The following is a 27,975-nucleotide window of genomic DNA, read 5'->3' as shown; positions in this document are numbered from 1 at the left end:
TGATGGCGGGGTCGCAGAGTGATAGTCTCGCTTGTAAATAACATTCATAAACAACGGTGCATGTCGGCTCTTTCGTGGAGCGAAGCCGCTAGGGTCCGGCCAAGACTGAAGAAGGCAACGTGCTAAAGCAGTGGATCACTATCTACACAAAGTGATCTTGGCAGAACTGCATTTCTTTTTGTTCTCCATCGGTTGTCCATCAAACTGGCTAGCTATCCAGCTTCCTAGCTAGCTGCATAGACTGTGTAGCAAGTTAGCTAACTAGCTAGTTAACAAACTCAGGAACAGCTCTCCAGGCTTTTATTTAAAATGGCTCCAGTGCAGATTGCTTCAGATGGCCAGCTGGTTCCAGTCGCAGGTCCGACCACAGCGCATTTGCCCCCGCCACCGGGCGCACCAGCGACGCAGGGAGTCCGACTCAGCCTGCTGATAGAATTCCTCTTGCAGAGAACCTATCATGAAATCACACTGCTGGCTGAACTGTGAGTATGAACCCGGCTAATTCGTCTGGCTGGCTGGTTAGTAACAACAGGTAGATCTTGAAATTCTTTAAGTCAGGGCTTGCTCACCGTTGCCGTCAGAGAATGCCAGTCGTCTCCAACATACCAACAGCGCAAGTATAGTGTTAGTTCTTTTTGTGCACTGGGGTTTCCCGTCCCATTTATCCACTGCTGTCTTTAACAAACATTGATGCCGTTACATTTGCTCATCTTCATTATAAACTAAAGGATAGTAGCTGATGGCACGTTTGCTGGTTAGGATGATGACATTTAACAAAACAGTTGCAGAACTGGACAACAGTGACTATCGTACGCGATCTCGTGAAGAATTCTCATTTGGTATCTCTTGCATTGGGTAAAAACACTAACGTTCTTTTTAACGGAACCAGTGAATTAGGATCAGTCTCTTTAGTCAGCTAGTAAAGATAGCTAGCTATGTGAAATGGTCTGCTGAAGTAGAGTAACCTACAGCAACAAGTTCCAAAAGTGCTGGGCTCTTCTGTTCAAAGCTGTAAATGAAGTAGGCCAAGTAGAATGAGTAACAAAGCACTTCATTAGGTGCTGTGATAACGCTCAGGTACACGTCATGACAGTTAACGCAGCACAGTACTGCGTCTGTCAGTGTTTACATTCAGTTTCTTGATAGCATGGGGGTATTTAATATTTAATAAGAATTTACAGACGTGGACCCATGTAGATGGACACTGGCAGACTGTAATGTTCAGTGTTTCATTAATTCTAAAGTGGTTATTTGAGTGGTGTTATTACTCAAATGTCTATGTTAAACTGGCAGTTTTTCTTTTAAATTATTGTGGCACCACATAGGCTATGTTGTGCATCATCAACATGTCTATGTTGTACATCATGAACTTGAATCCTAATTAATGCTGCATACTGGGGGTTATAAGGGGGCAATCATTCATGGTCAGTTCTTTTTCCTGTAGCAGCATGCAACCATATTACTGATGTCTGACCCAGCACAATCTGTGCATTGACCACATTTAGCACCACACACGAGAAGCTGTTTTGGCTCATTGTCTGCTTGCATCATTAAGGGGTGCACTCTGTTTCCCAGAACACACTGTATGAGTGTGTCTCTTTCTCTGTAGGGGGGGTGTTTGTTCAGTTGTACCTTGTACTGTACCCTACCAGTTTGTTTCAAGATTGAAGTTTGCATTTCATTGACTGTTTGTGACCCTGTAGCTTACCCTGGGGATTTTGCATTAAAAAAACAGTCTTTCAATTGGCTGTCTGAAGGTTTTGCAACTTTCAGAATGTTTTGAATGTCTCGTGTTTGATGCATGGAGCAGGAGTTTTGTGTGTAACAAAAACTAGCCATCGGCAGCTAATGTTTGCTTGCAGTCAGAATATGTGATTTAAAATGTAGCTACATATTACACTTGCTAGCTTGGTTAGGGTATTTATATAACCTAAGAAGCAAAAAAGTGATTACATTACATAATTAAAACCCTTTTATTTGAAGATGAAATGCTTGACTAAAAATAAGCAGCATGAAAAACATATCTTAGAATAGCCTTAAAGTGATCACTGAACTGAAATAGACGTGCTTACCAGCGGGGAGCATGCGGAAGACATACCGACCATTACTGAGGCAACTGCTGGTCACATTTACCTGGATTAAATGGAAATGCATGTTCTGGAGGAGGCCATGCTACGATAGAGCCGCATTTGCACTAATGGGGTCAAAGTAGATTCATTTCCTTTGTGTGAAGGAGCAGGAAAGTTGCATAAGCTGTGTGTAACCAGTATGTTGTGTGCAGAACCATGGCTTTGGTATAGAATGTTGTTGTAAATACATAAAGAATATTTTTTGTAGGCCTGTATCCTGGCGTTGTGATTTATTTGGTATAACAGTCTTCACAATGGTTGTCAGAGAACAGTTGTGTAGTGTGTAAAACACTGAAATTGCCGATATAGTGCCATACTGTTATTACAGCTGGGAGGTGGAGTTATACAGAACAAACATGGATGTGATAAGTTCCATAAATGTTTACTTGTGGAAAAGAAATAGCAGTGGAATGGAATACAGTGGAAAATCTGGCCATGATTGACATGAAAGTTTAACCTTTACATAGCCCTCTGAGGAAGGCTTTTAATTTGATGACTTACTGTGTTTAATCTTGTTTTATTGATGCACTGCATTGGGTGTCTGTGCTGTGACAGTGAATGTTTGTTCTTTGATGTTTGATTGACAGCATATGTAATGAAAGGCACCAGTCCTAGACCTGTGCATTATGGGAAGGCACATTTGACTCATTTGATACTAAATTAGATCAGATTGATACCTTTCTGTAAGGCAGGACCGAACTCAGAGGTAATGCATTTCCAGCCTCAAGACTTCTGAGATGATTTGTTAATATTTGATGGTAATCGGTTCCAAACGCATTGCTCAGATCAAGGACATCTGGGATGGAGACGTGACCTGTTTTGATTATGTCCTGGTCAGCCCTGGTTGCCTCAGTACTGGCCCCAGGTGGAAGCCCCGACTTAAGCATTTAGCAAATAATGTTTGAGGGGAGAGAGTGGAGAGGGTTTTTGTTGTCTTATTTGACAGGAAGTAAAGATGTGAAATTGGCTTGAAGTTTTCAGTTTTTGACTCTAGGTTGCTTTGCTTTTGCAGAATCTTTGTCACTTCCTTTTTATTATTAAGGCCATCAGGTGCTTGTATGTTTGGAAATTGCAGATAACACCACATTCTGATTTTTACAACCATTTATGTTCAAGAATATGATGTCATTTTATCATGGTTATACACAAGGTGCTATTTTTAATTATTTCCATTTGCATTTTTGTTTTACAGACTTCCCAGGAAGACAGATATGGAAAGGTAAGTTTTTCTTCCTGTATGAGAGTATGATAATTGCAGATGCAAGCCTGAAAGTATGATATTAAGAGAATTCAAATTCAGCCTCACTGTTGCCCATTGTTTACATATGAGTCAACAGAGTATGATTTCATCTTCATCATTTCCACCTCTTGTTGCGTGGACCTTCTTTGTTTCTCACAGGAAAATTGAGATTGTGCAGTTTGCCAGCCGGACCCGTCAGCTCTTCGTGCGTCTCCTGGCCCTCGTGAAGTGGGCCAGCAATGCTGGGAAGGTGGAGAAGTGTGCGGTATGCGTCTCGCTCAGCGCAGTGGGCATTCCTCTTTCAGCGTGCAGGCAGCAAGCCGCCCGCGCATTTCACAAACCTATCAGTTCTGTCATGCTAGATAGGCTGTGAAAGGAAACTGCTTTTTTTTTACCCAAAGGCCCTTGGGTAAATTGCGCTGAAATTCATCCTTGCTTCATGGCGCCACATGACAGGGAGGTAATGTTTGCAGACCAGTCTTGGTTTAGTCAGTACACTATACTTGCGCAGTAGTTGTCAAAGTAGAGGTTAACAGAGCTAGAGAGGTGATTTCCCAGCCCTGGTTTAGTTTGCGTAGTGGAAGTGGACAGGTGGTTGCCCAGTGCTGGTTAAGTATGAGCTGTTTGGATGGAAACGTGTCTGGTCTGCGCAATAATTGTGATCTGCAGAGTTGAGAAATACGGCGCCCTGTTTTACTTTTGTCTGCATGGAAACAGATGATCTCCAGCTTCCTGGACCACCAGGCCTTCCTGTTTGTGGACACAGCGGACCGGTTGGCATCGCTGGCGAGGGACGCCCTGGTTCACGCCCGACTGCCCAGCTTTGCCATCCCCTTCGCCATAGATGTGCTGACCACGGGCACCTACCAGCGCCTGCCCACCTGCATCAGGGTAAGCTGGCAGCCAGGGGGCGCTGTGCTGCACGTCTCGCCCTACAGCTTCTGGGCACATGTGAGGGTATACATTTCCAGACCCACACTGACACAAAGGCATTGTGTGGGGTACTGTAATGAAGATCTTATTTTTGTGGTAAATGGGTGTAACAAAAGCTTGCTGAGATTCACAGGCAAACTCCGTCTCTCTTACACTGTTGAGCTGGCCTTTCGTGACTGGTTGCAGCACCACAAAATTACAAAGCGCTCTTAAGGAGCTGAGTAACATACAGGATAACGAGGCAGAACGGCACTTAGGCAGGAGACCCCCTGAAGAGACAGTGTAGGAGCAGGTGATTGCTCTCATAACAGACCTGCAGTGGTGAGGCAGACAGCTCGGAGAGTGGGAGATGACAGTCTATCTGAGGGAGAGCTGCCAGGCGGAACTCGCTCTAGTTCGCTCTAATTATCCAGACAGCGTACTGATGTGATGCGCATGTGACTTCTGTCTCGGCCCATCTCCCCCCCACAGCAAAGACATTTAAAATACCTGGTCTTGTTTTCTCAGTGATCACTTAGCGAAAGCTTCATTCCCTCTTTTGCACACAGTAATGATATCATGTGGGTGGGCGGATATTATTTTGCGGCCCTCTATGAGCGGGCAACAACAGCGCGGGCAAATTTAGCTTCCCTAGTTTCTCTCATCACAATCACCAGTCACAAGTCAAACCCTGACCGTGTCGGCGAATGTTGGCAATAGTCCTCTTCGGGTCAGACCACCTGCATGTTGATAGCTTTGCCTATGATATTCTTGCTCCGGGCTGACCCCTCTGTTCTCGCAGCGTGAATTTCCACTTTAAGCGCCGGGTAGGGGGACAGTCCATTGACACCCTCTGTGTGGCGTCTCTGCAGGATAAGATCATTCCCCCAGACCCCATCACCAAAGCAGAGAAGCAGAGCACCCTGAACCAGCTGAGCCAGATCCTCCGCCATCGGCTGGTCACCACAGACCTGCCCCCCCAGCTGGCCAATCTCACCGTGGGTAAGCGCCATGCAGCAGGGCTCATCATTATGGGATGTCTGTGGTAAATCTGAGCAATAGCTTGAGTCCATGACATGTACGTGTACAGTACCAGTCGGACGTTTGGACACACCTGATTAAGATAATGGGAAACATGCTTTCAAAGACATTTTGATCTAAAGGTGTTTGCTTAAATGCTTGAAATTTGTTTCTTAGACAAATGTAAATAGTGAAGTTGATGCCTGTGTATGAATTTCTTTCTAATTTTTAAAAAATATTTTTGGCTGCTTTGAAGAAGTAGAATTTACTAAAATATAAGAATTTAGAGATAACACTTCTCTGGTCACTGCATAATTCCATTTCTGTTATTTCACAGTTGTGATGTCTTTACTCGTATTCTAAAATGTGGAAAAATAGTAAAACTAAAGAAAAACCCTTCTGTGAGAAGGTGTGTTCAAACTTTTGAATTGTACTGTAACTGACAGCATTCTCATTCCATACAAGTCTGACTGTGGCCAGAGCGTAGCTCCTTTGCATGGTACAGCTTGCCTTTTGTAAACTGATTTTTCTGCACACAGCTGTTTCACATAAACATATTGACTGAATATTCCACCACTAAATGCTCAAGTGAGGTTGCGAGCATTAGTCGAAAGTTTCTTGTATCCTGATACTTCTGACAAGTCTGGAAACACGTCCTTAGTCTTTGTTTGGGTTCTTCACAGTGAAATGTATACTCACAGGAGATGTCTAAAGTTTCAGTGTACTCTAATGAGCCATGTGATGTGTGTGTGTGTGTGTGTGTGTGTGTGTGTGTGTGTGTGTGTGTGTGTGTGTGTGTGTGCCATGTTCGAAAAGCCAACGGCCGGGTAAAGTTTAGGGTGGAGGGCGAGTTCGAGGCCACGCTGACTGTGATGGGGGATGATCCAGATATCCCGTGGAGGCTCCTGAAGGTGGAGATCCTGGTGGAGGACAAAGAGACGGGAGGTGAGGCTTTGACTGACCCGAGATCAGCACAGGCTTCCTCTGGAAAGGCCTTTCCACTACATACCACACTGTGCCTAGAGGACATTGCCTTGTTTCCTGTTGATTTGTGCTATTATTGCCCATGAGAAGCACATACCTGCAGGCTTTGGGCTCTATTGATTATGAAAGGGCTACCCAGTTTTCCACTGTGCAGCCCTGGTGCTTTTATGCTACCAAGTCTTGCAGGAGACAAGAATGGCATGCATAATGGATGAACCATGAAACAGAAAGACAAGTGGATAATGGGCTAGTGTTTGTGTGGATATTGAACACTTGCAACAGAGCACTTTCGGGCAAAGGCAGAGATGTATGGTCATCGCTCAGTTGTTAACCTGCCTAAACACAAACACTTAATGGCAAATGCTGCACTGAGCAGTTCGCAGTCTATTCCCCGATGTGTCATTAGGATTGCATTAATGCTGCCGTTCGGAGCTACTGTACCCAGGCCTGGTCGGCTGTCCTCTAGATCTGTAGTTGATCTGAGCATACCCCATGGCTGCGCTCAGCTAATTTGGCACAGTGGAAGTGTGATACTGAGAATTGAAGACCCTGTCATCAGCTGTCTCCTCAGACACACAGCATAAGGTGGCTGGTGACAAATGACAATGTTGCTCATATTTCTCTGAAGGACTGTGTGTGAAACCACTCTGTGTAAAACCCTGGGAAAGATACTGTAGGCCATCAACAGCACTGTCAATAGAGCCAGTGTAATTCTTTGTGTCTGAGAACTAAGACGAGAATGCCAAGCATTAACTGTTCTATCGGCCTTAGCTTATTGTAAAACCTGGTGTATTGATTGCTCCCACACCTTAATCATCACTGATAATGCTCAGACCTCATTACTGTTGTTGTGAGGGCTTAGTGATTTCTCCATTGTAAACTCCTGCTTTGTGAAAACTCTGCTTGATTTAAACCATTAGTACCTTCTTTACAGCTGAAGTTGGTTGGCCAGTTACATTGTAGCAGGCTCAGAATGCACTGTTTGTCAGCCAATAAACTGGAAGAAACTGGTAATTGACTTATTCTGCTGGGCTTGTTTGAGGTTTTTAACGTCTTTGGCTCCTCCTCCCCAGATGGCCGAGCCCTGGTGCACAGCATGCAGGTGAACTTCATCCACGAGCTGGTGCAGTCCCGCCTCTTCGCCGACGAGAAACCCCTGCAGGACATGTACAACTGCCTCCGTATCCTTGGGAACCTGCTGCACTGCACACAAACTTGATATGTTTTGGCCTCTCTTTGAACGTTCATGTCTTTCAATTTCCCAATGAGAAGGGTATAAATTGCGATAATGTGTTTGATCCCAGTAAACAAATATGATTGCCCCCCTCTTTCAAAGCCGGCTGCTATCAAAATCACTGAAATTTGAAAAACATTTCGTACACATAGCCAATAGTGTAAAAAGCCAAACTGAACTTTTCATGTAACTGAATGTGAATTTTTATTGATGAAGTTAAGTGTTGAAATCATGACAAAGAATGTGTTTGAAACAGTCAATCTTTACTAGTAGTTCAAATCTTTGCTATTCATACGATTATTCTCTTCGTATTGTTTTGTTCTGATTCTCATTATATTGCAAAGGGAAATTCAGCTGATGTGTGTGTCCTCCAGTTCCCTTGTGGCTTTTTAAAAATTGTATCTGTTAAACCATCTAAACACTTAACAATGCATTTCACTGTAGGTGCTTCGTTTAGCCTGCTGTAGTTTCTATACGTATGTATTTTATCATAGAGTTCCGTCTGCCCTGACCCTGTCCTGAGTGCAGCAGTGAATTGTGAGGGACAGGTAGAAGACCGAGAGTGAGAGGATAGCACTGCATCAGGTCATTGGAAGGAAGAGGGTAGCTAGATATCCAGCTGTTCAGGCTAGACTTGGAGTTTTTCGCTCCTCAGATTTGTGGTACGGTTGTGCAGTGCTGCATTCTGCATAAGATTAAATGACAGTCTCCAAGGCATTTTCTTGCCCGTCCAAATGACCGAAACCCTGGTTTATGGCAACACATGGTTGGATTAGTGAACATGCTTTTACTCATTTTCCTCAACAAAGTGCACTTTGTTGTGGATCCTCTGTTAGGCTACCAGGCAACAAAGTGTTCAGAACCGTATTATTCATTGCATTTTTATTGTCTGGTATTTAGTATTGCTTTATTCAGATTTTTTTTGGTATTATTATTTCATAATCCTTGTGCTCTCTCTGCAGCTTCTTCTTTTCATTTTATTACTCCATATGTTAGGAAAAGAGAGCGCTGTCGGCATTAATAATTAATACGGCCCCAGTGCACTGAAATTATGGCCATTAAATGTTTTAAATTTCCAGTTTCCTTGGTAAGTTGATCCTAGGAGCGTTGGAAAGAGTACTGCGGCAGTACAGTATTTATGTTGCTGTCGGAGCTTGGCTGAGAAGTCTTGCCCAGGGCAGGGTGCATTTGCGGAGAGCGGTGCTCGGCAGTAGGCTTTAAAAACACACAGCTGGGAGCCAGAGCTGCCTGTTACAGTGGCCCGGCTGAAGGAGACGCACCATAACAAGCTGATTGGTATGCCTCGGCCTCCTTGATTGTCTGATGAAGTTCTTTGTAGTGCCTCCTCTTCACCGCCGCTCGAATGCTAATGAGTTGCGGTTGCCGTTTTCCACTTCACCTTGAGGACCTGCGAGACATTGGGCACCGTTAACGAGAGGGACCCTGTGCAGAAACCTGTTGCGGTGAACGGACGCTTTCATCTTTGTTTTGCACTTCCCACTATCCCCTTGTCCATAGTATACAAGTTGTTACAAGTTTATGGTAGATTCCTCTTAGGTTACAAAAATCTGTTTAACCATGCACTGGTATTCCATTCATTTTTGTGTGTTCTCTCATCGATTGTGCTGCAACCCCAAAGTATCTTGTCTAACTTTTCTTTGGCACCACCCACACCACCCAGTTTATATAAGTAATTTAATGGCTGAGGTCACCCGCTAGTTGACATTTGTGTGTTTGCTCGCTGAAGGCGACAAAATGGTGCTAGTGTTTTCATTAGTCTGATTTTGGAGGCACCACACCGGAAAAGGCGGCAGCAAATGAGGCAGATTATTTGCATATCTGGCTTACAGTAAAGGATGTAGACATCTGTTTGTTTCCCAGAATGCATTTTTCGTTTTCACTTCTCGTGTCTCCACTTGTTGTCTTTCTGTAATCTCTTTTCAGTTGTTTAGATTTGCCCCTGTCAAGTCATCTCTCTGTCCTGATATTTTGCCATGCATCTTTAAAACATACAAAGCTTTGTCCACATCACCTTGAACATGAATTCTCAGCCCATATATTAGTGAGAACATTACCTTAGTTCTCCTAATGAGTTTTGTCTTGGCTTGCTGGACGCTTCTCTGGAAGAGTCTCTGGACTCTTCTCGCTTGGCTTGCTGTCGTTTGAGCTGTGTTTGGAGAGGTGTCAGATTTTTCCGGCAGGTGGATGCAGACTTCAAGACTGCTAATGCTGTATGGCAGCAGAGTAAGCACTCCTACTTCCACTTTACTTGCTTGGGCTTGTGGAATAATTTTGTATCTAGGAAGCTGGCACTCTGTTCTGTGTCAGTCTGGTGTAGGAAGGCCTACAGCCTGGAACTTTGAGCACAGGTGACTTACAGCAGCTGTGGGGTCATTAAAAATGTCTGGGAAGACATCTGGGATGACGAACGTGAGTGTGAGGTCTTAGTGAGGTGTTGCTGTGGTTAGCCATTCTTGGTTCAGTTTGAGTGGGAGTTTGTGGGCTCGTTGGTCATGTGTGTGTGTGTGTGTGCTCTCCTTGTCTGCCGCCTGCCTGTCCTTAACAGCTCCCTCAGACTCCTTCTGCCTGTCGCTGCAGCTGGAGGTGCTGCACTCGCAGACCCTGATGCTGATCCGGGAGCGCTGGGGCGACCTGGTGCAGGTGGAGCGCTACATTCCCGCTAAGTGCCTCACCCTCAGCGTCTGGAAGTAAGCCGTCACCGTCACTGAAACACTCCGACTGGAGGAAGTTCACTTCACTTTTGTTTCAAATTAAATTAACTTAGAAATTTGACTGGATGCTGTTGAGGGATGAGGTATTAGCAAAGTCTTGCTGTAAGGCCATGAGAGTGCTTAGGGAAGTTGTCACTGCTCGTTGGTTGAAGCCACACCAGGTCCTGTGCTCACATGTGCTGTTCTTGCCGCAGCCAACAGGTCTTGGGCCGGAAGACTGGTACCGCATCTGTCCACAAGGTCAATATCAGGATTGACGAGGCAGATGGCTCCAAACCGCTACAGATATCCCATGAGCCTCCGCTTCCCACCCTTGACTCCAAACTAATGGAGAGAGCCATGAAGGTGAGTGGTGGGTTCTTTAATAATAAAATAATGTATGGTTTTGAATGTAAAGAAATCAATGTATATATGTGTAGTGTTATGCTCACACTTACTGGTCTGGGAGTGTTGGTAGCCTGGTCTGACATTGTTGCTCATTCAACTTGAATGGGTACAGTTCTGTTCTCTTGTCCTGGAAGTCGCTCTGGATAAGAACGTCTGATAAATGAATGTAGTGTAATGTAACCTATTCTGGTGGTTTTTTACATCTGTTGGGGAGGGGGGATGCATTAGATGGCACTGGTATGCCCTTTCCACATACCTGCTCTCTGACTGTGTTCCCTGACCCAGACCCAATCACACTGTGTACACAGTGACAATGTGTCCAGTTTGTTTCCCATGAGGGAATGTAGCAGTTGGCATGGTAACATTCAGGTAATGGGGGGTGGGGCTGTTTCACATACCTCTGAAATACACACAGCTCTGGAAAACACAAAAGGGGTCCTTCTCGTGAACGGAGACACTGTGTTGTCTGTGATCATGGCTCAACACTGTGCTCAGTATCATGTCCTCCTGCAGATCGACCATCTGTCAGTGGAGAAGCTGTTGATTGACAGCGTCCACGCCCACTCCCATCAGAAACTGCAGGAGCTCAAAGCCATACTGAAGAGCTACAACCCCAATGAGAACTGTGAGTGTCACCGCGAGCAGGCCAACAGTGTTCTCTGCAAATTATCACCGTGCAGCCATTTCAGTTCCACACAGCAGTGCTCGCATCTCCAGTTGCAGGGGGACAAAAGCTGCGATATTTGTCAGTGTTTGAATTATAACCCAGTAAAAGGTGCCTGAGACAGAGCAGTGTGCTTACTAAGCCAGAACAGCAAGAATATCCAAGTGCTATCTTTAAAAAAAGACAAGAACGGGGATGCCATTCATCAGTTGCGCAATACTCTCGAATTCCATTCTGAATTGTGAGTAACAGTTTTTAAGCAGAGCATGCTGATTACTAAAAAAGCTTTTCCCGAGTGTTCCCACTTTCACACGCTTTTCATGCTGTGTGTAGGAGCATTTCCTGGTGGCTGAATGATGGTACTACTGGATGAGCACAGTGACTGTCCTCTGGGATATAGATTTGCATGTGAATGTGAGAACTGCATATTGCAATGCCATTTCAGAGTGACACAGTTATTTATCCCTCATAAAATAACAGTATGAACTTGACAACAGAAGTTACCAAATGACAACAGTAATTTTGATACACAAGCATAGGCAAAAAAATTTCCAAAGTGCAATATTCATATATGCCAGTCTGCTGGGCAGACAGAACTGTGCCAATATGTCAGCACTAAGGTAATGTAATTGGTGTGGAACCTACTAGCAAGCTCTTTTCTGTAAGCGTGGGCTGGTCGACAGTAATTGCAAGTGACCTGAAAATGGCTGCTTCTACCCTCTGAAAGACCTGACTAATGCAGCGTTCAGGCGAGAGAGGGTGTTAAAAGACTGTTTTGATGTCTTTGCCGAGGGCGTAGAATAGATAATAAGTCACTCCCATTCACCACGAAACTCTGTTAAATCTTAAAGTTATTTAGCTCCTCTGTTAAAGAGACCTACTCGGTGTAGTTGTGCTGTTCCTACACATATGCAGTTATCCCTTGATTTTTGGCTACAGGTATCTTACCTTTGGAGGTGCTATACAGTTGAGTACAGTGCTGTGCCCTGTATAAAATGGCTAAGGATCCCCATGCAGCCAGAAGACATTAGGGCACAAAGCCTGGGGGTGAATGAGACCCCAGGAGTTTTCATATTCAAAATGGCACCGTGTGGGACTTGTATTTCAGAGACTGGGAGGTAATAGGTAGGGGCGAACACTGGCTTGCAGTGTGTACTGAAGCTGTGTTCTCCTGTCTCAGCCTTCATAGAAGCCGCACTCCCCACCCTGGTCATACCTGTTCTGGAGCCCTGCGGGCGCTCAGAGTGTCTGCACATATTCGTCGATTTGCACTCCGGAATGTTCCAGCCGATGCTCTACGGAATCGGTAAGCCTCAAAACTGAAGATCGTTGAGGACTGTGAGTGTGGTGAAGGCTGTGGATGCGCAGACCCTGATAAATATAGATCTGTTTATTGAATGTTTTTCAGAAGACACCGTGTAGGGGGGCAAGCTGTTGGGCATGCTGATTATTTCATTTTGTTTGAAGCGTAGGCTGGGTAGATCAGATCAAGTCCTCATTTACGTAAATGAATAGACTGTGATTGTAGGTCCCCGTTTCCAGTGAGGTGCTGCTAATTCTGTTTGCCTACCCCCAGATCAGGCCATGCTGGACGACATTGAGAAGGCTATCAATGAGGACATGAAGCGCATCACTTCTTGGCTGCAGCAGCTCAAGTAAGAGGCTCTCCTTACAGCGCTCTGTGTGCATCAGAGCAGTGCGGCCCGTGAGGCAGTGTCATTGGCCTGCATTATGTCCAGATTTGATTGGTGGGGGGGATAAATTAATGGGCTGCCAACACCAATGGGAGACCATTGCCTGTAGCTGGTATGTGTCCCTCAGATGCTGCACTGTATTGGGCCATGCAGCTGTGGTAACTGGTGGCTCCGCACCTCCTTCCAGCAGGTGAATGAAAAGCTGTCCCACTGACAGTTATTTGGGGGAATCCCTTTTTGATGGCAAGTGTTACTTGAAAGAGATGATTGTTCTTGATAGACCCAAAGGTTAGACGAGCCAAGCTAGAGTATAGTAAAAGCAAGCAAACATGAGCTCTGTGGAAGCGGTACTGTCCTTTTGTCATTTGTGAGAGGGGAATCTTAGCCGGAATAAAGGGGAGTGCAGTGTTTGCCAAGTGACATCACTAATTTTCTGTCACTCTTTTGCCCCTAACATCCATTCCTCTGCTGAGCTTCCAATACTGCAATATTTTCAATGTCATGATGTTGGTGATATAAACTATGGTTGCAAAGACAATGGTTTGAATTGTGTTTTAAGTGAATTGTTTGAAGTGGTCAGCCGTTTTTGCTCTTGGTATTTTTCAAATCATCTGTTAAACATTTGAAATGGTTGAACCAAATACAATTCTAGGTATTAGTCCCATGCATAACTTGTGTGCTGGTTATGGTTGTGATGCTACGTGTGTACCTGCTTGTAGTAATGTGATGCTAGCGATTGTGACGGTGTTTGCAGTGTCTCTGGATGATTGTAGTAACGGGAGATGGTAATGGTTGCGTTGTCGTTGCCTGTAGGTTCTGGCTGGGGGAGCAGCGGTGCAGGCAATCGGTGAAACACCTCCCCACCTCGTGCAGCGACACCCTCCACCTCTCCAACGCCTCCACCCACCCCGCCGGCAGCCTGTCCAAACACTGCCTCTTCATCAAGCTGACCCGCCTCCCGCAGTATTACATTGTAAGCCCCGCCCCCCCTCCCGCCTCTCCTCACAGCTGCTCTGACTCCTGCTGTGCCTGTTCCTTGGTGGCAGAACACAGTCCTGTGAGATGTCTGGGACCCACAGAATCCCAATCTGCTGTAGATGCGCTTTGCCTTTTACAGTACCAGTCAAAAGTTTGGACACACCTACACACCTAGTGTTTTTTATGCATTTTAGAATAATGGTAAAGACAAACTGTGAAATAACACAAATGGAATTATGCAGTGACCACAAAATGTGTTAAACAAATGGAAACTATCTTATATTGTAGTTTCTTGACAGTAACCAAAAAATAGTTTTTAAAATTTGAGGGACATTTGAGATGGCTTGAGGGGTTTTTCAGGCCACTGAATGTGTGACTGTGTACAGAGTTCCAGAGAAATGTTTGATGTTAGCACGCGCAAGTATTTCTTCCTCATTTTCCCTGCCGCAGTGCGTCAGACATAGCTGGGATTTTTTTTAGCCCTCCTCTCTGCCCTTTCGTCCTGCAGGTGGTGGAGATGTTTGAGGTGCCCGGTTGCCCCACAGAACTGGAGTACAAGTACCACTTCCTGTCGGTGGCCCAGCTGGAGGGGGACGAGGGTCCGCCCAGCGCCCAGCTGCTGCAGCAGTTCAAGCCCAACCTGGAGGAGCTGGCGCTGGACACCGCGCTGAGCAAGGGTGCCCGGCCAGGAAGCAAGAGGAAGGTAGGGCACAGCACCACTTGGAACTGTGTGGATAAGCTGTGGACATCCCTGAGTAAACAGGCTTTGCACGTCTCGCTTGCTGCATTCTGCACTGGGGCTTCATCTCTGGCAAAACACCTGTCTAAAGCTGGGTATCCTGATTTGGCAATCCCCATTCATACATCTTTGTAGAGATGTGCTGGAGGCCAGGCTCTACTTAAAGCCTTGATCTTGTTCAGAAAGCATGCGGTCTGAAAGCCTGAGTTAGATGTATGCAGAAGCAGCTCTGGGCTTTGGCAGCTGTGAGATGCCTCTGAGCCTTTGATTTCAGTGAGCCTGACAGTGATGTGGGATGTCCCCATAGCAAGGTGTGTGTGTCTGTGTGTGTGCAATGTGGTAGCACCAAGGCAGCTAGTCTACCGGCGGCGAAACACTCTGCAGCCTGACAGCAGGTTTGAGACACAAGATGGCTGCCTTTGACAGGCGAGGGACTACAGTGAGGCGCTAAAATTCCTGTCAGCCAGCCAGTCCTTCCAAGCTGATTTAACCTGAAGTCTCTGTGACAGTACTTCTGTCCTGGAAACCTCTAGCACCTATGTAGAGAAGTTAATACTGTCCCAAGTCCCTGACTGAAACCATTGTGAATACCTCTGTATGAGAAAGCGACCGAAATTATATGCATATGTATATGCTCTATGTGCATGAGATTGTTTTTGATACATGGCTGATTACTGGGCTATGTATTCATGTAAATGCGTGTATATGTGCGTGCACACACACATGTGGTGAATTGTTTAGCACAGTGAGCACAATGCTGTGTGTGAACATGAGCATCCAGCAGCCTCTGATAATTGACTGAGCTCTAACCAAAGTCCAGGGTGGTCTGAGTGCAGTGTAGAACCAGTTGCTGGGAGACTATAAGCCCTGCACTATATCTGTACTCTGACTCATCTGGCAGTATCAGATGTGCTAACAGCAGCTAGGGTAAAGGCTGATGTTGGGGTAAGAATGCCAGAATTCTCTGGATCGTAATACCGCTGGCATACAGATGATTTGTGCCGCAGTCTTCAAGGGAATACACGTTGCTCCAAAAGAAAATTAGCCAGAGTGTTATTTGACAAAGGGTTGTCAGCTGCAGCTGTGGCTTCCAAGTCTGAGTCATTTGATAAATCTAAACTGGCCAGATAAAATGACTCACTATAACTGCCGCCTCTGTGTGTGGTTTTTTTTTCCTTTGACAGCTGTCTGGGGATCAGGGCACCATAGAACCTAAGAAACCCAAGCGTTCAGGGGAGATGTGTGCCTTCAACAAGGTGCTGGCCCACCTGGTGGCCATGTGCGATAGCAACATGCCCTTCGTCAGCCTACGCTGTGAAGTAAGGGGATATTGGCTGGCCCTCCCTGGGCTCGGTTGCCAGGTTGGAAAATGTATTAAACATTAGTACAGTAATGCAGTAAAGCGGCGTTCTCATTTGGCTGCCTGTGCTTCCAGCTGTCCAGCATGGACATCCCACACCAGGGGGTGCAAGTGGAGGGGGACGGCTGTAGCCATGCTGTGCGGATCCTCAGGTAAGAGCCTCCACCCATCCATCCCCCAAACCCCCCTGGCCCGCCCCAGTATTCCCAGTGTCCCTCTCATTTCTCGGCATTGCTGTACTTGTGGAGCATCAGTATTCCCAGTGTCCCTCTCATTTCTTGGCATTGCTGTACCTGTGGAGCATCAGTATTCCCAGTGTCCCTCTCACTTCTCAGCATTTTTCCTGTTTGGCTCTTCAGACCAAGGTTCAAGCATGGTGTGTGGAGAAAGAGCCTGTTAAGATGCCAATTAGCATGCATTTAACCAGTGGTTAGTGACGTGGACCTGTTGTGTGACACTAGAACGCAGTGTGTGCTCGTGCTGAGGAGTTGTTTCGCTCTGCCCTCCTTTCCCAGGGTTCCCCCCTGTCGGGGCGTCGGTGAGGAGACTCGCAGGGCGCTGGAGCGCTCCCTGCTGGACTGCACCTTCCGGCTGCAGGGCCGCAACAACCGCACCTGGGTGGCAGAGCTGGTCTTCTCCAACTGCCCCCTCGCCAGCACCTCCAGCAAGGAGCAAGGTCAGCGCTGCTCTGTCTGTGTTACGACAGGGGTTTGTCTTAACAGAAGCTCATCTCTACGGCTTCACAACCCACTGCTAACAAAGCCGTTACCATTGTGTGCCTTCTGCAAGGAACTTAATCGAAAAGGATGAGAAGTTATTCCTTGCTTTAGGAAATGTGGAAAGCGTTAAAAGGGCAGTTACTGTTCATACTGTTCAAATTCAGATTGTGTCCTTAATTATAATATGGGTCTTGTCAATGTATCAGGTTTCTCCATGTTTAAAGCATCGGTGTCTTTTTTTTTTCTTTGGGGTTTGTGTTTCATACCAAGCTGACTGTGGTTTGAGACCCGGTCCAGAGCTCTCCCCCCTCCTCCTCTGTAATCGTACATTCTGCTTGTTCTGACATCAGCAGAGGCAGCTCTCTGCACGTTTGGCTTGAAAGAAAAGACTGAGGGAACAGCAGAGGCAGGTGGTCTGTACCCTGAGAGGACAGACTTGCGTGTGTGTGTGTGTCTCCGTGTCCACGGCAAATAAATGCACGTCTTTGTGCGGGCGCCAGACCGGATTCCGGCAGAGGTTTTCCGTTTCCCAGGGAGACGGAACGAGCCTGCGGTTTGTCAGTGGGGAGGGGAGCGGGGGCTGGGGGGGTTGGGGTGGGGGTGCGGGGGGACGTGAAGACCTTTCCTTCACTTTCTACTTCCTTGATATGCGGCTCCCCGGGGTCGGCTTCCTGTGCGCCCAGGATGTCCCCTTGCCGGAGCGTGCCTGACGAGATTGCCCTTTGTTGTCAGCGGCGCTGGTGAATTAATCAACCCCAGCCCCCCTCCGGGGGCTCAAAGGCTCCCCTATTTTAAATGTTATAATCTGCTCCTGTCCCGGTGGCTCTTAAATAAAGTGAACCTCACATCCTTTTGACGCTCTTTCCAGCCGATCGGGGTGTATCTCATGCATTGAAGAACTAGAGTCACCCAGTCACACTTCAGGGATCTCTTAATGAGTGGGTGAGGGCCACACTGAGGTGTAGCTAACCATGAAGAGCGTTTTCTGCCTGTTGTGTTTTATGTTCAGTGAGCAAACGTCAGTGGAACTGGAACTGAGGGATTTCAGGGCTGAGGACAGCAAAATGGAGCAGAGATCTGACATCACTGTAGATCATAACATTACATTACATTCATTTAGCAGATGCTCCTATCCGGAGCGACTTCCAGCACAAAAGTGTAACCGTTTCAAGCTGAATAAGCGGCAGTGTCAGACCAAACAAGATCAGTGTTTCTGTGAGCAGACAGAGGGGCTCATGGACTATCCAGTCGTCCTGGATGCCAGCGTCTGCTAAGTTGCTGAACTGTAATGTAACGTCACCATTGTACTGTGTGTGTGTGTGTGTGTGTGTATGTCTGTAGCCGCCACACGCCACCTGTACCTGACCTATGAGAGCCCGCTGTCGGAGCCCGTGGGCGGGCGCAAGGTGGTGGATATGTTCCTCAACGATTGGGCCAGCATCAGCCAGCTGTACGAGTGCGTGCTGGAGTTCGCCCACGCCCTGCCAGGTGAGGGGAAAAGGGTTCTCGCCATCGAAAATGCCGCTAGACCTAAGGGTCGCGGGAAGACACAGCTCTCACTTGGCGCACACCTACCTGCAAAGGTCTGCTGTTGTCATTGCATTATTTCCTGTGTTTGATGTGCTTATTTGGCAGCTCCTCTATCTGCTCATGTAAACAGTATTTCACTCTGTGTTTGAGGGTGACTCACTGGATAAACCTGTCCCAGCTGGGAGCAGAGATGCCTGCGTGTGATGCTCCCATGGCAACAGAGCCAGAACTCGGCATCCTCCACGGTCCTCCACAGCTTCTGAAGGTGTCCTTCTTCCTGTCTCCCTCTCTTTCCCACAGACATGCCCTCCTATTTGAGCCTCTTCGCGGAGATCCGGTTGTATAATTACCGCAAGCTGGTCCTGTGTTACGGCAGCACCAAGGGGAGCTCGGTGAGTGCTGGGGTTGGGGACGGGCTCTCTTTATTCAGGAGGAATCGAGCTGTGGAAATCTCTACACTCACTGGAGACCGATCCAAACCACTCAGGGTTCACCTGCTGAAAACAACTCCAGTACTATCACAGATCTGTCTGCGGTCCATTTTGAATACAAGAGTATCCAACAGTATCCCTCGCATGTTCACAGAAGCACTTAAAATATTCTTTGGCCAGGAGTCATGAGAAGGGAATACAGCCTGTGAACTGCGGAAGTAGAGAGAAGCAGTTGATGAGTGTTGAGCAGAGGGTGTGGTGTTGAGTAGGACTTCGTTTCGTCTTTGTCCGTGAGAAGCGCGTGGCGTGGTGTGGCGCGTGCCATTTTTGCCCTCGCCGGTCAGCTCTGTGAACGTGGCTGTGTCTGAGGTTAGGGCAGGGTCAGAATTCCTGCCCTCTGTCCTTGGAAAATTCCAGAAGCCAGCACAGAAGCCTCACTGTGGGACGCGTGGTTTGAAGAGCGATCACAAAGGCTGCTGTGTTTCCTCCTCCTCCTCCCCAAGACTAAGTTTCACACTATCACCATGGCAGGTTGTTTGCCCACGCCACTCATTGCCATTGTTTGAATTTGGTGAATACTGGCATCAGTTTGCTGGTATTTTAGGGTGTTTGTTGGGTGCTCTGAGCTGTCTGCGACTGGACGCATTGTGGCACGCTTGCCGTCGCTTCGCGGCCCCGCCTCTGCCCGGCGGCGTCACCTCCCTGCTCTCCGCCCCCCCTCAGGTGACGATCCAGTGGAACTCGGCCACCCGGCGCTTCCACATCTCCCTGGGCACCGTGGGGCCCAACTCCGGCTGCAGCAACTGCCACAACATCATCCTCCACCAGCTGCAGGAGATGTTCAACAAGACGCCCAGCGTGGTGCAGCTCCTGCAGGTACGCCACACCTGGGTCTGTCGCCATGGCAGCATGTGGTATTGACCTGGGACGAAATTAACGTGTCGATGTAATTGTGGCTTTGTAGATTCCAAGCATCCAAAGCATTTACAGTTGAGAGCATAAATAGCAAATAAGTAAGTACACTGTACCCATTCTATAGTATATGACTATGTGATATGCCTGTTATACTTATAATACAAATGGTTAGTTCACTTCAGTATATTTTGCCGTGGGCACGATTGGTCTAGGCGAGGGGTATGATTTTCGTTTACACAAAAAGACAGCTGGCCCGGAATGGCGAAACTGGAACTTACCCTCACCAAGTCGCTTCGTAAGTTCTCCGGGCCAGTCCAAACCGCCGCTCCGCCGGAGAAGGGCTCCGCGGTTTTAGTTGTCGAGCTTAGTTCAGTTGTATGTGATAGTTTTCTGAAAGCACGGCAGTCTTACATGAAAACAAAAAAAGCCTGGGCAAAGATAGGGGTAGGTGAGCTTTCTCTGGAGGACAGGCAGGTCCCCGGTTCATCCCAACACATCCCGGTTTCCCTCCATTTTGGCTTTTTAAAAAGAAAAGCCCTCCCTCACGACCGACTGGCGCCCAGTCAAAACACAAGGCGTCGTCCCCAGTCTCCATACCAGCCACCATTCCGGAAGCACAGCTGCCATGCCACTAAATGAGTGCTAGTTTATTTAAACATTTTATTAATAACAAGCATTAGGGGTTATTATGCCCTGCTCACTAATGCGTGGGTATAACGATATCATGGTGAAAATTAGATGACTGCTGTTTGCACAACTGAAAATGTGTAATTCATACTTGAAGAGATGGGTGCATTGGAGGGCATCTTTGATCCAGGTGGTTGTGTGAACAAAATGTTATCGAAAAGGGTTTTAGAGAAGGAGGGGAAAAGGGACTCTTTGTGGTTTTCCCGGCATCTACCTCTTATAGTTTAGGAATTGCTTTACAACTAGAATGTCTCATACACTTTGGGTCTTTCTGCTCATTTGGATGAAACATTCACCTTGATTAATGAGACCCATTTATTTGAGGAGTTGGGTGGTACAGAACATTTAACAACTTTCCTCTTCCTGGCCACTACAGGTTCTGTCAGACACTCAGGCCCCTCTCACCGCCATCAATAAGCTGCCCACGGTGCCCATGCTGGGCCTGACCCAGAGGACCAACACGGCCTACCAGTGCTTCTCCATCCTGCCCCAGTCCCCCACGCACATCCGCCTGGCCTTCCGCAACATGTACTGCATCGACATCTACTGCCGCAGCCGCGGCGTGGTGGCCGTCCGCGACGGCGCCTACAGCCTCTTCGACAACACCAAGATCGTGGAGGGCTTCTACCCGGCCCCAGGCCTCAAGGTGCACCCGCTGCTCCACACGCAAACGCACCCGACAACTTATTTTTTTAATGATACACAGACTTTTCCTACTGAAATTGGAAATGGGGCGGCAGTATAGCATAGTGGTTAAGGAGCAGGACTCAAACTGAAAGGTCGCTGGTTCGATTCCCCACTGGGGCACTGCTGCTTTGTCCTTGGGCAAGGTACTTAACGCAGAATTACCTCAGTAAATATCCAGCTGTATAAATAGATAACATTGTAAAAAAAAAAAACCCTATAATTGATGTAAGTCGCTCTGGATAAGAGCATCTGCTGAATGCCGATAATGTAATGAAATGACAGCAATGGGTGTGTGGTAGTGTGCCACAGGTGTGGTTTTTATTTGTCGCCTTTGTTTGTTTGTGCCCCACCCTCCTTGGGCAGACGTTCCTCAACATGTTCGTGGACGGCAGCCAGGACGCACGGCGGCGCTCGGTGAACGAGGACGACAACCCCCCGTCGCCGGTGGGCGGGGACATGCTGGACTCGTTCATGTCCCAGCTGCAGCCCCAGCAGCAGGTGAGCAGGCTGCCGTGGGGCGGAGCCAGGAGTCAGGGGCCGTACCGTGTGGCCTGCAATCGCATGTCCTGATCTGTCTTTTTCTCTCTCTCCCCAGTTTGTGAAGCAGCAGGCGGGGGGCGGAGTCTATCCTCCCCTCACGTCTCCACCCACCCCCTACCACCCCGGCGTGGCTCCCTCCCCCTCCATGATGCCCACCCAGTCTCCAGGTAAGAAGCTGGCCCCGCCTCCCCGTGTAGAGCGCCCCCCGCTTAACGTCTCCCGCCACATTCGCTCAGCAGCCGATGAGAGCGCTGAAAAGCACAGGAAGTGCCCTGCTCTGCTCCTCCCATCGCCCTGAAATGTGTATGTCCCTCAAGCCCACTGTGCGCCCGTGAGTGTGTTCATGCCACCGTGGCTTGCTTCTGCTGCCACTGAACGCAGCCATGTCGCGCCCCCCTCACCTACCCGACACAGGCCGCCCCGGCCCCCATTCCCGCTGCGCTGCTTCCGCCTGCGTTAGAGGTGGCGTTTCTGGTGGTGTGTGGCGGAGCCCACTGACTGGTTGATTGTGTGCAGGGACCATCCACGCAGCCAGCTCCCCTAGCGGTGCCCTGCGGGCCCCCTCTCCCTCCTCTCTGGGGATGTCTATGGGGCAGACCTCCAGCTTTGCCAGCCCGCACGGTAAGTGCACGAGCAGCGGCGGGTTCGGCCGAGGCCGAGGCCAGGCCAAGGAGGAATCAGTTCACTTATTCCCTCCCGAGGGCCACAGCTTCTCAGGGCGTGTGTCGTCCTGCTGTGACCAAGTCGATGGATTTGTTAACTCCTGTGTTTCAGGTGGGCACTTAGCTGTGAATCTTGTGTCTTTCTGCTGCGGCAAATGTCACTGTCACGCCTGAGGGAATTGCTGCAATAACCAAGATGTCACCCTTTTAAGTGATTGCTTCTGAAATGTTTAACACAGACAGATCAAGAAAAAGTGAACTCTAACAGTGTGGATTATACTGGTTCATGAATGAACTGATATATTCAATGAACCACACCGCTTTAATATCAGTGTCATATCATATTTGAAAGATGACATTTTGTACTGCAGTCCTTTTTCTAAAGGGCACATCTACTTTGTACTGGCTGAATTTAAACTTCAGGAAAAGATCACAGTGAGTTTAGACACTCAGGACTCCTCAATGACGCCGGGCGTGAAAGTCAAGTGTCCTTATTGGAGAGCTGCTGTGGTGAGAGCTCTCAGGAGAGAGCATGTCTGATCTGGGAGGTCTGGACGAAAGCAGCTGGAAGATATTGGCATGCCAGGTCTGTGTCTTAGCTGAGAAGTGCCGGGGAGTTTGCAGTGTGTGCCATCTGTCCCATACGTGATCTACCATCATTCCACTCTTCTTAACGTCTCTGCGTTCCCCTGAAACTCAGCCCAGACCATTTCACACTTTTTTTCCCTTTAGGTAGTAGGTGAGGTCACTAGGCTGCTTTCTGGAGGGTTTGCTGCATTGGGTGCAGGTGATGAGTAATGAAAAGCTTTTTTGATGAGCTGATTGAAATGGTAAATTGTCAGAAAGGAAAGTATAGATGCATAGAACATGCTTAGTACTGGCTGAAGCTGACCCTCAATATGTTAAAAAAAAGTATGGTGTGATGATAATGATGCTAATGATGATGATAATTCTAATGCTGCTTGTTTCCCACACTATGTTTCAGGAGCTCTGGATCCCAGCTCGCCCTATGCCATGGTCTCCCCCAGCCAGCGGGCGGGCACATGGCCGGGGTCGCCCCAGGTGCCCGGCCCCTCCCCCGGCGCCCGCATCCACGGCATGTCGCCAGGCAACCCCTCTCTCCACTCCCCCATCCCGGACTCCTCCCACTCCCCCCGCGCCGGCACCAGTAAGTGCACGCACGGCTCGTCACCCACGGTGACAGTTTCCTTTTCCCCTTCAGCGTGACACCTTCTCACCTCTGTGCCCCTTCTTGCCCCCCCCCCCACAACAGGCTCCCAGGCGACGCCGAGCAGCATGCTCCCTCCCCGTAAGCTACCTCAGCGCTCCTGGGCCGCCTCCATCCCCACCGTTCTTACCCACAGTGCCTTGCACGTGCTGCTGCTGCCCTCGCCCACGCCCTCGCTGGTGCCCGGGCTGGCCGGCAGCTACCTGTGCTCCCCGCTGGAGCGCTTCCTGGGCTCCGTCATCATGAGGAGGCACCTACAGAGGATCATCCAGCAGGAGCCCAGCGTGAGTCTGCCTGTCCGTCCGTGCGAGGGGGCTGTCTGTCTGTCGGCATGGGTGGTTCATGCCTCTCTCCGGCTGACCTCTGCCTCTCTCTTGCTTTCTCTGTTTTCATCTCTCCTCTCATTTCCTGTATGTTTCTTTCTTCAACTTGTCCCCATGTTACATAGTCTGTTGCCTTTGCAAGATATTAATATTATCTCTATGCTTTGAAACTTTGTTAAATCTTGTGGTCACATTAGCAGGCCTTCACCCCCTCGTCTGATTCACAGGGTGGGTTGTTATTGGGCAGCCCCTTGTCCTGTGGAACTGATGCTGTGCTGATAATTGGGCTGCTTGTCAGGGCTGCTCCTTTCTTGTGCGCAGAGGTCGCACAAGTCACTGTATTAGCTCTGCCTTTGTTAGTTTAACCATTTGGGAGAATGGAAGTGGGTGGGTGTGCATTAATCTGGAAATGGATGCTAAAACCAGAAGCTGTGTGGATTACAGATATTTCATTTAAACATGGGCTTAAAGGTAAATGTTTGACCTAACACTAAATTCACTGGTGAGCAGTCCTAAGAAAATAAGCTCGCCAGGGTGTCCATGTGCAACCAAGCAAATGCTGTCAGCTGTACAAATACCGCTGCTAATATCCAGTACATGGTTAGGGAATGTAGGCAACATTTTGAAACACAAGTGAGACTTTATTAGTGCATACAGGAAACATGAATGAAATGCATTACGGTGAAACATTTATTAGTAGATGTAGGAAACCTTGTGAAACACGCAGGAAACGTGCTGAGAGGCAGAGCAGCGCCTTCAGGAGCTGTGTGTTTCACTCAGACCCCCCCCCTTCCCTCCGCTGCAGCTCACCATCCTGACCTCCAACGAGCCCGGCGTCATCATGTTCAAGACGGAGGTGCTGAAGTGCAGGGTGGCGCTGAACCCCAAGACCTACCAGACGCTGCAGCTGAAGGTGACCCCCGAGAACACGGGGCCCTGGTCCCAGGAGGAGCTGCAGATGCTGGAGAAGTTCTTCGAGACCCGGGTGAGAGACGGCGCGGCCGGCCCGCTCCGGCGCCGCACGCAGCCGCCAGACGGTCAGGCCAGGCCATCCTGCGCAGGCTGTCAGACATACACTAAATCCAGATCGTTTCTCAAGGCTATTTTTATGACTTATGATATTAACCTCCAAAGTCCTCTCTTGCTGTGAGAGTGTGTAATGCATGGGGGGTGTACAAGAGTAAATTTCCTGAATGACACACTTCTCACACATTCTCCCCCCCCCTTTACTCCCCTCCATATGGTACAGCCCTGAGCCAGCACTCTGATGTCACACATGGCCTGCGTCCTGCAGACAGAAGAGACAGAGGGCAGCTTGAGCTGCAGGGAGGCGATGATATCATTCAATCTTTCAGTGTCCTTCTGTCAAGGAGCTGAGAGGCAGTGTGTGTGTGTGTGTGTGTGTGTGTGTGTGTGTGTGTTGGGGGCAAAAGCAGCAGGGAGTGCTCAGCGCCTGTGCTCCGACTCTCAGTAATCCGCTACGCAAGCATCCAGAATGGATCTCCCACCAGGCGTTCCCGTCACATGAAAGCATGCAATGAAATTTTAAAGCGGAGTTCCTGCAAAAAATGATTCTTTTATGTGGTGTTCCTTACCTTCAGAGCAGATGGTGCTCCCAGTTCCACATTCTGTGATGTCCTGAACTGAACCCAGCATTCCAAGAATGAGGCGCATATTCAAGATATCCGTGTCACGTAAAGGCAAAGCTGCAGGGACGCACTGATCTTTATCCGTGTGGTCAGGATTTCTCAGTTCAGGTTCTGGGTGTGTTATTAGCCCATCCAGATAAAATGAGGATCGGTGCATCTGTGCAGTGTCCAGGGCGGGTCCGGTTGAGCTAACATCCTCTGTGCTCTTCCCCATTCTAAGGTTGCTGGCCCTCCTTTTAAGTACAACACTCTGAATGCCTTCACTAAGCTGCTGGGTGCTCCCACCAACATCCTCAGGGACTGCGTGCGCATCATGAAGCTAGAACTGGTGAGTGGAGTGCAGATATGGTGTCCCGTTGTCTTTAATACTGTGTGTGCGTGTGCGTGTGCGTGTGCGCAGACATGGCGTCCTCCTCCATCAGTAACGCCATGTCTCTCCTCCTTTTCCCCAGTTCCCAGACCAGGCCACCCAGCTCAAGTGGAACGTGCAGTTCTGTCTGACCATCCCCCCCAGCGCCCCTCCCATCGCCCCCCCGGGGACCATCGCCGTGGTGCTCAAATCCAAGATGTTGTTCTTTGTAAGTACTCCCACCCCACCGCGGGGCACGCGAGGAGTCCGGGGAGGGGCGCGGTGGAGCTCGTGCCCAGGGAGAGCATCGCTTAATTCCCTGTGCCCATGTATGTTCCTCTGTAAACCGCTCAGCGGCCATGACAAATGGGATTTGTTGGACAAATGAGATTGGTAATGGATGCTACAGCTTTGCCTCCGCTTAAAAGCGGCGAAAACGCCCCGGAGCTTAACCGCGCTACGCAGTGTGGAGTCCACGCGGGGGTGGAGCCGCTTGGCTTGGCTCGGGTCCACACGGGGAAGGGATGTGCTGCACATTAGCTGAGCGCGGTTACATTTATGTTACTTCCACATTTATTCATTTGGCAGACACTTTTATCCAAAGCAACTTACAAGTGAGGCAGTGTACAACACAAGCAAATAGCCATGTAACAATATTACAAACGCTGCATCACCAACTTTCAATAGTTGGACAGATGAGCTACAAGCTAGGTAGTAGAGATACAATTGCATGAAACTGAAGATTTGATTTTTTTTTTTTTTAAGGAAAACAAAGACATTAATTAAGACATAAGCAAGTGCATTAGGTGTTGGTGTTTCAGGTGTGTAGGTGAGCGCGGAAGATCTCTGTAGGAGGCTTTTGGTTTACTGTGCATGTCCCCCCCCCCCCCCCCCGCAGCTCCAGCTGACGCAGCGGCTGCCCGTGCCCCAGGAGCCGGTCAGCATCATCGTGCCCATCGTGTACGACATGGCGACCGGCCTCACCCAGCAGGCCGACATCCCGCGCCAGCCCAGCGCCTCGGGCGCCGCCGCCCTCATGGTCAGCAGCATCCTCAGGAGGTTCAGCGAGATGCACCCGCCGCGCCAGGGTGAGGGGGGGGGGTCGGGGGACACCACATATCCGCTGGGGTTACACTTTAACAGCTGTGTCTGTATACAGTACCAGTCAAAAATCTGGACACAGCTGATTAAGATAATGGGAAACAAATTTGTTTCTTAGACAAGTATATTGTGAAGTTGATGCCTATGTATGAATTTCTTTCCAAAAAAGTTTTAATTTAAAAAAATATTTTAGCTGTTTTAAAGAATCTAATATATAAGGTACATATATTACTGCATAATTCCATTTGTGTTATTTCATAGCTTTGATGTCTTTACTATCATTCTAAAAAGCAGTACATCGTAAAAATGAAGAAAGAAAAGTGTGTCCAAACTTCACTGGTACTGTATGTGTAATAGCTGTGTTCTGGGAGAAATGATCCGTTTTGCAGGCAGTTGTTCATCGAGATGAAACTCATTCTAGCAGAGACGGAAATAAAATCTGCTAATTTGAAACAATAGCCAACATTTGATGAGCAACTTGCCTTTTAAATGGAGGGAATATAAAGGTGAAAATAATAAGCTCTGCGGAAAGATTAAGCACTTCATTGTATGTGTTGAGGGAGGCGGGGAGCAAAGCAATATCTTTGGAGCAAAACAGGCTTCAGACACACGCCTTTTTAAAGACTTCTGTCTGGGTCAGTGTTTTTATGAGCACTTAAATTTTATGACCCCCCTTTTTCGTCATTTGCTTTACCCTCATCTGTCTTTTTCTCCTCAGGTGAATGCACAATATTTGCTTCTGTTCATGATCTCATGGCCAGCCTCACGCTGCCCCCTGGTGGACGCCCATAACACAGCATCTTCTTACGTCGGTTTGACTCGGGGAAACTATACACTGGTTGCTAGATATCCAAGTAGACACCTCTTCTCAGCTGCAGCTATTGAATTTACTTGACTCTAGTGTGCAAATTTCTGTACAGACAAGAAAGGGAAGCAGTCTGTTGTTGGCTGTGAATCCCTTTATTTTTCTTTATTAAGAACACATTTTATAATTAATAAAGCAGCAACTGCAGGTGGCAACTCTTGAGAATGCCAGTCATAAATAATTTTGATGAGATGAACAATAAATTATATTTTTCTG

The 27,975-nt window shown here is 48.2% G+C and overlaps 1 protein-coding gene across 1 annotated transcript; it reads left to right on the top strand.

Annotated features, from left to right (window-relative positions):
- LOC118789539 (mediator of RNA polymerase II transcription subunit 14-like) lies at positions 1 to 27,975 on the top strand. The gene is made up of 31 exons (XM_036546010.1): positions 1 to 482; positions 3,322 to 3,348; positions 3,529 to 3,634; positions 4,087 to 4,260; positions 5,154 to 5,283; positions 6,118 to 6,246; positions 7,359 to 7,466; positions 10,095 to 10,227; positions 10,446 to 10,596; positions 11,152 to 11,263; positions 12,483 to 12,608; positions 12,879 to 12,957; positions 13,810 to 13,969; positions 14,483 to 14,677; positions 15,898 to 16,032; positions 16,149 to 16,225; positions 16,589 to 16,749; positions 18,134 to 18,280; positions 18,623 to 18,714; positions 19,477 to 19,629; positions 20,732 to 21,001; positions 21,406 to 21,540; positions 21,638 to 21,749; positions 22,099 to 22,203; positions 23,230 to 23,412; positions 23,518 to 23,756; positions 24,601 to 24,780; positions 25,665 to 25,772; positions 25,897 to 26,022; positions 26,692 to 26,881; positions 27,613 to 27,975. Exons 1-31 carry the CDS (start codon positions 310 to 312, stop codon positions 27,684 to 27,686), a joined length of 4,290 nt encoding a protein of 1,429 aa, XP_036401903.1. The 5' UTR covers positions 1 to 309; the 3' UTR covers positions 27,687 to 27,975.

Source organism: Megalops cyprinoides, chromosome 14 (genome assembly GCF_013368585.1).
Source record: "Megalops cyprinoides isolate fMegCyp1 chromosome 14, fMegCyp1.pri, whole genome shotgun sequence".
In the NCBI taxonomy this organism is placed as follows: Eukaryota; Metazoa; Chordata; class Actinopteri; order Elopiformes; family Megalopidae; genus Megalops; species Megalops cyprinoides.
This window is presented reverse-complemented; position numbering and strand designations above follow the sequence as displayed.

Excerpts from the sequence above, each read along its gene's own strand:
- LOC118789539 (XM_036546010.1), top strand. The coding sequence starts at position 310 with ATGGCTCCAGTGCAGATTGCTTCAGATGGCCAGCTGGTTCCAGTCGCA. Across the intron at positions 25,773-25,896 it reads GCATCATGAAGCTAGAACTG|TTCCCAGACCAGGCCACCCA; the intron begins GTGAGTGGAGTG and ends CCTTTTCCCCAG. Across the intron at positions 26,023-26,691 it reads AATCCAAGATGTTGTTCTTT|CTCCAGCTGACGCAGCGGCT; the intron begins GTAAGTACTCCC and ends CCCCCCCCGCAG.